Here is an 11,638-nt window from a genome sequence, read left to right as displayed (position 1 = left end):
CTTTTCACCCAGGAATTGTTGATTTTGGTCTTTTTAATTAATTTTGTGAATCAATTACTACTGGAGTTGAAGATACAAATGTAATTCATCGGGAAGAATTGGTAGAAGACTCAATTAATTCAGAGTTGGCCACTGTTTTCAGCCAAAATTCGTCGAACCCATTGGAAGAAGAAGATTATTCTCTTAAGTTGGAGCTGATTCACGAATATTTCTTTGTCGAAACTGAAGATGTTGATTCACTTACTAGTTTGAGTTTATCTTACCAATTGAAGAGTTGAAGCACCAGACATAATGGAGTTCTCAAAGCTAAATCCAGTCAAGGTTGAGGAGATGCAAAGTTCGACGGATTTCATTACTCAACTGTAAGCATTATTCTTATCTTCATCTTGATTTTACTAGTTCCATAATTGACCGTGGGAAGTGGTTTGATGGGTCAGTTTTGACTGCTGATTACAAATAGAATTTTGTTTATGAGGGGGTTTTAGAATTTGGGTACGAAACGAGATTGTTGTTTGAGGACTCACTGAAATGATACACGTACCGAAATGATACACGTACTGGGCAGTGCACCGTGATCAGATCCAAGGGCCATTAGGGCAGCCCTAAGGTGATTTGCAGGGGAGGTGGGTTAAGTGTGGGGTCCACCACCTCTTTTTTTCTCTCACACCAAACATCACGGTGAATTCTTGGGGTACACCGAACATTTCTGTGGTTAAAACTCGATTCACTTGATGTTTGCGTTGGTTAAAACTCTAGACAGATATGTTGCTAGTAAGATGTTTGTCAAAATGCCTGAGAGTGTAGCTTGTAAATTGAACAGGGGAAGCGAGGATTTTCTCGTGCAACTTAAAAAGGTTAAGCTGCATAACAAGTTACTAATAGATAAATATCTCTTCATGGTCATAAATTCTGCTCCCTTTATATATGATCGTGGCAAACTATTCTATGTTCTTAAAGGGTATTTTTCTCTTGCTGAAACTTATAAAATTGGTTTTGATACAACCACTTTTTGTGAGCTGGTTCTTCTTGGATCAATTCTAAAGAATAATTACAAAGAGGAAAGGGTGTATAAGCTTGTTTTGAAACATGGATCCCAAGTAAATTGGTTGGTGGCGACTTGGATTATATTTGTGTTCATGGTGATTACAAATGTTGAGAGTAAGAAGTGGAGTGCTGCATTGTCAGAGAGCAATAGACTTTTGTTTTTCTTACTGGCCAGAGTGCTCCGCAGTAAGAGGACTCATAAGTGGTATTTTCAACTGCTTGGTAGGAAGAGGGCGGGAATTTGTCTCTTACAGCTAACATATGAGTTGCCGGAGGTGATTGCAGTTCAATTTTTGCGCTTAAAGCATGTCGTCGAGAGCACGAAAGATGACATACCAGTAGCTGAGTTCTCTTGCCAACCGATTCGGGTCTTGAATTCAGTTAGTGATCACAAGTTTTCTTGTTGTATTCCACTGTGGAGTTTCAATTGTGGTGTAAAAGATATAAAAATTCTTACTGCTGCAAAGGTTCCTTATGGGGAGTCATTAATGACTACAGTTGCTAGACAGGAAGGAGATGTGCTGCACATTCTTTTGCTTGAGCTTAAATTTCTCCTAACGCTTATAACACAAGTTCCCACAATTGTTAGAACTCCAATTCTTTCTCAACAGTTGGGTTTTTCTTGCACCTTCAGCTGCTCACATCTCACACCTGCGAGAGCTTTTTAATTCCTGAGAACACTTTAATGGCAGATTGGTATTCCAGCCTAATGGGTCTCTTCGAAATTTCTTCCAGTAGATACCTACTTCATTGTTTCTGTTACTTGGGGGGTTGGGCATATCAGACACAGGCAGACTATAGTTGGATCGAAATTCTATAAGTATGGAGGACATTCATCTCGTTCACACTATGATCCAAGTTCCTAATCAATTCAAGTTGTTCGTATTTATGATATGGGAAATCAATTTATTTCCTACGGTCTTATGGGATATTGGACATGTTGGTGTAATGCAGGGGAATTCTACAACAGTTGAACATATTTATTCATGCTTCTTTTCTGGATTTTTAAAATTTTGGGAAGCTTTATTCATCTTTCCAGGTGTGTATGTCCAACTACTTCACAAGACATCAAAAAATCTATTCACACTCACATTCAACAAGGAGGTCCTGAGGTAATTCGATACCCTCCTTGGATTGTGTCTCCTACTTCCATATATTTCCTGGCATGCTGCGATACATTGTTTTGGAATTTAGAGGGTCCGGCTACTTAGAAAGGAATCTAGAAATTGGACATAATGCAAATCATTCTCATGGAGTCTAATTATCTCTTGAAGCCTATCTTCTATTTTTCTTCAACTGTTAGAGCTCAGTTATATATCTCACATATTAGTTCCTTCCTGCCTCTGTTAATACTTACATCTGAAGCTTGTAGAGTGCTTATGATTCAAAGGGAAGTTTTACCGACATGGTTGCATTCCAGTGGTAGTTGTTCGCACACATTTTCTTATTGTCAGCATTTTGCTTCCCGCCACAACCTGAGATGGGGTTCTTGGCATGACCCAAATAAGGGTTACCACTCCACTAAACTCTTTTCCAGGACATTGAGAAGTCATGTCTTACTGGTGGGAAGGCTTCGTTAGCTTGAAATTATTGCCAATTGTGAGCTTACAACCAAGAGTCTTCCTCCTGATCACTTTTGGACACAAGAACTATTTGCTGAATTAGTTGGGAGCATAGTAGGGATATTGAGTGGTGGTGCTGATGATATTCTCAGGATTACTCTTACCTTCTATAATGCTAGAAAAATCTCCGTTGGTAAATTCTTGGAGGTTAGTGTGGGAGTATTTACCTATGAACAGTTACACATTCTTTTGCTGCTTTGCAAAGGGCGTTCCTTTATGTACCCCAGAAAATGTTAGTGGTACCCCATGCGTTAGTTATGATGATCAAGCTAATGTTGTTACATATGATGTCCAAAGTAAATATATGTTACAGAAATGGCATAGAAACAAAGGGGAAATTGCTTTTGCTAAATCTTTTTAAATAATCAGTAGGAGAAATAGTGGTGGTGGTTGACAACGATGAATTTGGGTAATTGTCATCAGCAGAGCTAACATGAGATTTGGTGTTTTTTCCTGAATCATCAACAAGAGATAAATGAAGAAAACCCATCTTTGTTTGTATTGATCGGAAGGAATGAAAGTTTTTTCCCTTCCCGATGATGAAAGACTAACAGATTACCAATGCTAAATCTAACAGATGTGAATTTGATTCTCGACAACCTTTTTACTCTAAACCAAGTTGTGAGTATCAAACCAATCAAACCCTACATCCAAGTATAATCAAAAAGACAAATAAAAATCTCAAATTTTCTACGGTTTATTTTTTTATTTTTCGGGCACTGAAGAACGAGTGTATAATCTTCCCTCCCTTGTTAAAATAATTATCCATCTCTTCCCTCCTTCGAGTTACAGAAAAATGAAGACAATAGCATTGTTGCAATGGTTTTCTATCTGTACATGAGGGTATACAAAGTTTGATGGGTAGGAAGAGAAGCTTTAAGGGTACAGGGATAAAGGGGTATCATTAGTATTACTAGGGGTATATACAGGAACATCCTTTTCAAAAGTTTATCCAAGCTTCTTTTACTGCTTTTCTACATGGTGATAGTGTAAGCACATGGGAAGTTTGTGATCATCAAAATGAGTTGAAAATGGAAGTTACAGATAGAAGTTCGTCTAAGAATTATGTGAAAAACTTTGTCGAACTAGCCGAACTCAGTTGTAATGGAGTTTTTTCTTTCAGAGAAAAGTTCGGTTACGTCGCAATTTTTTTTCCTAGCCGAACTTTTAGTTCGGTTACCTCGCTTTTTTTTTCCTAGACGAACTTTTAGTTCGGTTACGTCGCAATATTTTTTCTCCTAACCGAACTTTTCTCTGGAAACCTATATATTGAGTTCGGTTACGTCGCAATTTTTTTCCCTAACCGAACTAAAAGTTCGGTTACGTCGCAATTTTTTTTCCTAGCCGAACTTTTAGTTCGGTTACCCGCTATTTTTTTTTCCTAGACTAACTTTTAGTTCGGTTACGTCGCAATATTTTTTCTCCTAACCGAACTTTTCTCTGAAAACCTACATATTGAGTTCGGTTACGTCGCAATATTTTTTCTCCTAACCGAACTTTTCTCTGAAAACCTATATAATTGAGTTCGGTTACGTCGCAATTTTTTTCCCTTCGGTTACGTCGTTAATTTTTCTCCTAACCGAACTTTTCTATGAAAAAAGAACTCCATTAAAGCTGAGTTCGGCTACTTTTTCTTCAGATGTCGTAGCCGAACTTTATTGCGATGGCCGAAATCAGTTTATAAAATTTTCATTTTCTCAAAAATTTTGGCCTATTCAAGCAACTTTAACTAAATTTGAAATATACCTATGTACCAAAAACTCTCATTTCGAAATGAATCATCTAAAGAAAAAAAAATCAAAACCCGCTTCTTCTTCTCCCTCAATAATTATTCTTCTAATAAATCTCTATCTCTTTTTAATAAATCACTAATTAATAATCACTACTAATCACTAACTAATCATTATCAAAAATACTTAAATAAGGGATGACTTAGGATTACTTCTAATATTCACCTAAAAATGAAATAATGGTCCCTATCAAAAGTGAGTGGTGCCTAAAAACGGTTCAAATTTTGCTAGGGCTGCCCAGAAACTATATATTGGGCCTGAAAGCCCAGATTTTGAAACGACTTGGGCTTAAGAAACGGCGGCCACACTTGACCGTGTACCTAGAGATAAGCCCGGTCAAAACAATTATCCACAAGAAATACATAAAACCACAAGACGTACATAAAAGTATTAAAAACAAATGAATTTGAATTGTTTTCCAATAACATGCACCAACAAAGGAAGCAAAGATTCTTCCTGTTTACATGCAACATTGAGGAAAATCTCTAGAACTTCCGTGATTGGTGATTACAATCGATATAATTTGCCCATGGATTACCGTTGCAGAAAATCCTATTATCAGGTTCATCACAGCATGTGTGAAGTGGAATAATGATACGAACCCACAACATCTGCGCAGTTTAGAACATGCACTAACCGAAGCTATAAATACCATAAAAAATCATAGCCAATACACTGAACAAGCTCAATACACTTTTGTTCCTCGTAGACCAACTAAAATATCTTAAAAACATTTACTTGGGAAAACATAAGATAAGTGTAACTAAAATATCTTAAAAAGATTTACTTGGAAAAACATAAGATAAGTGTGCTAGCACAGCACTGCACGACACAACACTATTTTTTTTCTGGCACAACAATACGCGCTCTTTAACACGCACAACACAGCACGTCTTAATCTCTGGCACAACAAAACACAGCACCCAGTATTCTAGGTGAGTGACTATGGGCAGAGTTCTGTTATGCCCGCACGTTTTACACCTCTATCCGTGACCGTGATAAACAATCACCTTCAAAGTAAAACACAATCAACAAAATGGTCTACAGCCTGATCGATCAAGTACTAGAAGCAATCAGACTTGACCATGTATCCAATATTGGCTACGTTCAGTCATTAAGTAAAATATGAATCTGATCTTGACGGTGCTTTAGCATTTGCTTTCATTAGCCCAAAAAATGTTGCTAGAACATCACAAAACTTGCAAAGATTCGTGTTTACTTCGTAACTCATCCCCATCGTTTGGTTCTTGTACAACAAAAGGGGTATCCTAAGCTCGGAATCAAGTTTGGAATTATTGCAATTTTACCACAGAAGAAACAAATTAAAACACATGCTTTTTGACTGGCCTTATGCTAATGTAGTCCGGTCCAGTCTTACAAGAATGACAAAACCATTGATTGAAAGAAACAAAAACTACATTACTGCAGACACGTCTCTTTTGATGGAAGTAAAGAGAAACTTACAAGGAACTTGCTACCAGGGGCCGCCCCTTTTGAATGAGAATACAAAGACAAGGGACCGATTCTATCAATTTAAGAGGTGATGAAGTTTTGTGAATTAGCTAGGTTATTTGAGTATATCACATGAAGTGTAAAATCAGTTATAGTCCAACTCATCTTCGGTCTAATAGTATATGTCATTTTGACAGACCATGTAGTAGTCACATACTTATTTTCACTCTGCAGCTTGCATCATAGTCTACCAGTTTCACTCCCAACCATTTTTTTATTTATTCTTAAACTTACCTATACGGCTAGTATGGGTGTATGGAAGATGGCAATAACTTCTGCTAGCTTGTGTTTATCCCTCCACATAGCTTTCCTTTTTCATCACAAACGATCACCGTGTTATCTTGTAATCTATAATGGATATTGTGAGTCCAATCTTTGACATATTCTCTCGTCTATGGACTTGCTCTGCTCATAATACAGATTATGTTCGTAAACTTAAAAAAAATCTGATTACTTTGGAATCTTCATTTCATTCATTGAGATGCCAAAGAGATGATGTGATTAGAAGAATTGACATGGCAGAGTTAAACCCAACGCAGCCAGCTAAACGCACAAATGTGGTTAGTGATTGGCTCCAAAGAGTACAAGCCTTAGAGACAGAAGTACATGAGATCTTAGCCAACAACGAAGCTATTAAGAACGATGGAGGATGCTATTTTTGTTGTTGGGGTCGAAAAAATTGTTGGAGTGCTTATCGACTTGGAAAATTAGTGTCACGGAAGCAGATTGTCGTGGAGAGTTTGTTGAAGGAAGGCAATATCCAAGACGTTACTTATAGATGTCAACCAGATCCCCATCAACAGATTCCTACCGTTGAACTTGTGGGCATGGACGCAAAATTTAATGACGTATTGGAGTCCTTGGTTACTGTGGGAAATCATGTGCGAGTTGTCGGTTTATACGGAATGGGAGGTGTTGGAAAGACAACTCTTTTACAAAAGGTTAACAACGAGTTTGCAAAAAGAAAACAATTTGATTTAGTAATTTTTGTTGTGGTGTCAAAAGATCTAGACTTCAAAAGTATCCAAAATCAGATGGGGAAAAAATTGGGAGTCTCATGGGAAGAAGAAACTAACAGCAATGAGAGAGCTAATGATATATTCGTACTGTCGAAAAATAAGAAATTATTGTTGTTGTTGGATGATATTTGGGAAGGATTTGACTTGGAAAGAATTGGAGTTTCAAAGGATACCTTCCAAATAACTGGGTCTAAGGTATTATTCACGACAAGAAATAAGCAAGTGTGTGGGTTTATGGAAGCTGATAAGAGCATCCAAATAGAGTGTTTAGACGACGAACAAGCGTGGAGCTTATTTCAGCAAAAGGTCAAGCAAGAAGCGCTAAGTTGTCATCCAGATGTAACAGAGGTTGCCAAAAAAATTGCGAAGGAATGTTGTGGTTTACCTTTAGCTCTAATCGCTATTGGTCGAACCATGTCTAGCAAAACCGATCTCCACCAGTGGAAATACGCACTACACACTCTACATGAATCCGCATCGCAGTTTTCTGGTATGACTTGCGATGCATTTTCAATTAATTAATTAGCATAATCTTCATAGCAATATATAGAAAGTTATTCAACTCTCTTATGTTTTCAAGATGAAAGAAAAATGGAATATAATTCTTCAAAATTTTGTGTTCTCAGGTATGGCCGATAAAGTATTAGCTATTTTGAAGTTCAGCTATGATAATCTGGAAAGCCAAAAGTTGAAGTCTTGCTTCTTGTATTGCTCGTTATATCCAGAAGATCATTCTGTTCTACAATACGAACTCTTTGCAGTTTGGATAGGTGAAGGGTTTTTGGATAACGGCGATGATTATGTTAAAGCTCAAAATGAAGGTCACGATGTGATTAGATGTCTTAAGGATGCATGTTTGTTGGAATCTGGTATTGCGCTTGGGGTAAAGATGGAGTATTTGGTAAAAATACACGATGTAGTTCGTGATTTAGCAATTTGGGTAGCTTCAGATCTTGGGAAGAAAAAAAACACGGATTTAACGTTACAATCACATAGCATAATGGAGCTGCATGAATGGGAGAAAGCAGAGAGGATTTCTTTGGTTGGCAATAAAGCAATTCATATACTTAATGGAGCACCAAACTGCCCGAATCTCACAACTTTGTTCCTTCAAAACAGCAATATTTCTGATATATCTGATGAATTTTTCCGGTTCATGCCCATGGTTAAAGTTTTAAATATGTATTGCGTGAAACTAAATAAACTCCCAACCAGCATGTTTTCACTGTCGAATTTACGGTCCTTGTATATGCCAGAATTTGATGAAGATATCATTCTAGCACCTGGGAATTTAGCTTCTCTAACAAAAATGAAGATTTTATGCCTATCCGAATCGTGTTGTCACTGGGAAGTTGAAGGTGGACCAAGCCTCGATGAAGTAGAAAGCTTACGACATATGATTTGCCTTATCATCACAATTGGAACTGGTCTTGCTCTTCAAAGGTTAGTAACAAGTCCAAAATTTCAGTCGTGCACAAAATTCTTAACCATTAAATATTGTCCAGGAATTACATCCCTCACATTTTTACCACCGTCACTGACATCACCAAGTATTGTACACATGAGCCGCTTAAACTACCTGTCTCTTAAAAACTGTGATGATTTAGAAGAGTTGAGAATCATTAGTCGGGATGAAGATACTTTGTTTACGGCCTTGGAGGATTTGTTCTTTTCTTCCATGCCAAAGTTAAGGATAGTATGGGATGTGCCTCAACCATCATTCTGCTCCGTGAAGCTTAAACGTGTAATCATTAGAGGTTGTCCTCAGTTGAAGGATATCACATGGCTGATCTATGCTCAGAATCTCAGAGAACTGATTTTGGAAAATTTGGATGGACTGGATGAGATATTATCTAATGGATTTGCAGCCGAAGAGAAGTTAATAAATACGTTTACGAAATTAAACTATTTAGTATTGCGTTCTCTAAAAAATCTAAAAAGGTTGTGTGACCAAAATGTGAAATTCTTTCTTTTAGAAAAGATTTCTGTGGTGGGATGTCCAGCATTGAAGAAGCTACCATTTAACGCCAATAGCGTGATTCCTCGGACTTTGAAGGTCGAAGGAAAGAAGCAATGGTGGGAAAGCCTAGAATGGGAAGATGAAGCCACCAAATTTAATCTTGCTCCTTATTTTCGTGAAATTTGATATTAATTTGTCAATATGTATCAGCTAGTCGTTTGATTTTGGTCTTACGTTTTAGTTGTAGTAGTTTATTCTAGTTTGTAGTTACAAATATGAAGATTTCAAATAGTACAAGCACCTCCTAGCTGTATGTTTTCTTCTCAGCAATTGACTTGACTCTGCTGCTCTGCTGGAAGATCACAAAAATTGCAAAAAAAAATCACGTTTACTTGGTAACTCATTTCCATCATTCCGTGCTTCTAGGATAAAAGAAATACCTTAATAAGCTTGTAATTAAGTTTGGTACTAATACAATTCTAGCCGTAAAAGATACATTTGTTCCAAGAAGGCAGAAATCTATGCCCGTGATTTTTTGACAGGACCTCTGCTAAAGTAGTCTGCTTCTGTATTCATAGAGATCCTTCACAATATTAACCACCCATGTATGGCGAGGCTCTTGATCACAGTCCGGCAGTCGGCACAAGTCACAAGTACCCCAAAAAGTACCATTGCACTTAATATTATCACCATCTATAATCCGCAACATAAACGAAACTCCAATAATTAATCCACAAGGTTCGCCAACAAAAGACGAGCATGCGTTAACCGAAGCTAAAAAGACCATAAAATTCATAACAATACAACGAACAAACTCATGAATTTTTTGTTGGATATTTGATTTGAGATTGTTCTTATTTAATACGTTGGCTACAGAGAAGTGTTTGGAAAGTCAACTTTTTTGTCTAGCCTTTGATTAACTCGTTATCACTACAAATCATCCATTAATTGCAACCATTGTAACTGGTGCTTTGAGGGGAAAATCATTCATTTATTTAATAGTATATTACAATCTCCAACGAGATACAATCACCTTACAAAGTAAAACACAAAGAAACAATCCAGAGCATTTGATCGAGCAAGTACTAAATACAGTCGCACATGATAACCTTGTACCTAGTATTGGCTAATCAATATAACAACAGTTCAATGATCTTATTAGTGAAGCAAAACAAAGATACACAAAGAAGCACGTTAAACAAATTGATTAATATCAAATAACCCCCATAAGCAGAGATCTTAATGTGTTCGGTACTGACAGAAACTGTCATGGCATAGATTAAACTGAATCGAATAGATTGATTGAATTAGATGGATACATACGATTACATGAGACCGTTCTTATATACAAGAACTCTAACTTGGTCAGCAAGCAATATACAAGAATATACACACAGGATATACAGTAACAACCTATCTATAACTGGAAAGAAAGATATCTTGGATATCTTGTAACACCCCCCCGCAAACTCAACATGGGATAGAGCACATGTTGAGTTTGGAGAGAAAAAGCTTGAGACGCACAGAGGACAATGCCTTAGTGAAAAAGGTCAGCAGGTTGCAACTCAGAAGAAACAAAGGATAAGGTTATAGTCCGTTTCTTGTACTGATGACGAACGAAGTGGCAGTCAATCTCAATGTGTTTAATACGTTCATGAAAGACATCATTGTGAGCGATGTGAATAGAAGCCTTATTGTCGCAATATAGTGGAGTGGGCGCTGTCAGATGAACTCCCATATCCCCTAGAAGCCAGCGCAGCCAAACTATTTCTGAAGTTGAATGTGCAAGAGCTCTATACTCTGCCTCAGCGCTAGAGCGTGAAACTACATTTTATTTCTTACTGCGCCAGGATATCAAAGAATTACCCAGAAATAAACAATACCCTGTAGTTGAATGTCGATCTGTGATGTCTCCTGCCCAATCTGTATCGGAATATGCACGAAGACAGAGGTCAGAGGTGGATGAGAATTTAACACCTTGATACAATGTACCTTTGATATAGCGTAGGATCCTGAGAACAGCTGCATAATGAGTTGATCGTGGAGCTACCATGAACTGGCTAACGATATGCACTGCATGACTGATGTCTGGTCGTTAATGGTTAAGTAATTAAGGCTTCCCACAAGCTGTCTATACAAGGTAGGATTAGGAAGGAGTTTCCCATCAAAAGGACTAAGCTTACTATTCAATTCAAGAGGTGTAGCTGATGTTTTATTATCCGTTAAGCCAGCACGCTGAAGAATATCTGAGGCATATTTCACTTGAGAAATAAAGCACTCATTAGATGAGCGATCAACCTCTAAGCCAAGAAAGTAACATAAAGGACCCAGATCCTTCATTTCAAAACAGGAGCTAAGATGAGTCTTAAGAGCAGTAATATCTTTCATGTCATCACCTGTAATAACCATATCATCTACGTATAAGAGAAGAATGACCATACCCTGTGCAGTGGAACGAGTAAACATGGCTGAATCGTATGCACTTTGAGTGAATCCAAACTGTAGAACAGCATTGGAAAATTTCTCAAACCAAGCACGAGGCGCTTGTTTGAGTCCATACAGCGGTTTACGAAGCTTACACACTTGATTAGAAGGATGGTTCATTCCAGGTAGAGGTCGCATATACACCTCCTCTTGAAGATCTCCATGAAGAAAGGCGTTTTTCACATCCATCTGATGTAAATTCCATTT

The 11,638-nt window shown here is 37.5% G+C and overlaps 2 protein-coding genes across 2 annotated transcripts; both read left to right on the top strand.

Annotated features, from left to right (window-relative positions):
• The first annotated feature begins 263 nt into the window (after positions 1-263).
• LOC113345880 lies at positions 264-3,027 on the top strand. The gene is made up of 6 exons (XM_026589535.1): positions 264-362; positions 821-1,562; positions 1,679-1,740; positions 2,084-2,156; positions 2,625-2,813; positions 2,872-3,027. Exons 1-6 carry the CDS (start codon positions 292-294, stop codon positions 3,025-3,027), a joined length of 1,293 nt encoding a protein of 430 aa, XP_026445320.1. The 5' UTR covers positions 264-291.
• Positions 3,028-6,321: 3,294 nt separating this feature from the next.
• LOC113345879 (probable disease resistance protein At5g63020) lies at positions 6,322-9,133 on the top strand. The gene is made up of 2 exons (XM_026589534.1): positions 6,322-7,477; positions 7,614-9,133. Exons 1-2 carry the CDS (start codon positions 6,322-6,324, stop codon positions 9,131-9,133), a joined length of 2,676 nt encoding a protein of 891 aa, XP_026445319.1.
• The last annotated feature ends 2,505 nt before the right edge of the window (positions 9,134-11,638 follow it).

Source organism: Papaver somniferum, unplaced genomic scaffold, assembly GCF_003573695.1.
Source record: "Papaver somniferum cultivar HN1 unplaced genomic scaffold, ASM357369v1 unplaced-scaffold_84, whole genome shotgun sequence".
NCBI lineage: Eukaryota > Viridiplantae > Streptophyta > Magnoliopsida > Ranunculales > Papaveraceae > Papaver > Papaver somniferum.
Note: the sequence above shows the minus strand (reverse complement) of the source record. Positions and strands in the feature narration are given on the sequence as shown.

Coding starts and splice junctions, on each gene's coding strand:
- LOC113345880 (XM_026589535.1), top strand. CDS start 292: ATGGAGTTCTCAAAGCTAAATCCAGTCAAGGTTGAGGAGATGCAAAGT. Junction 1,563..1,678: donor TTGCTAGACAGGAAGGAGAT/GTGCTGCACATT, acceptor TTGCACCTTCAG/CTGCTCACATCTCACACCTG. Junction 2,157..2,624: donor TTCAACAAGGAGGTCCTGAG/GTAATTCGATAC, acceptor AGGCTTCGTTAG/CTTGAAATTATTGCCAATTG.
- LOC113345879 (XM_026589534.1), top strand. CDS start 6,322: ATGGATATTGTGAGTCCAATCTTTGACATATTCTCTCGTCTATGGACT. Junction 7,478..7,613: donor ATCCGCATCGCAGTTTTCTG/GTATGACTTGCG, acceptor TTGTGTTCTCAG/GTATGGCCGATAAAGTATTA.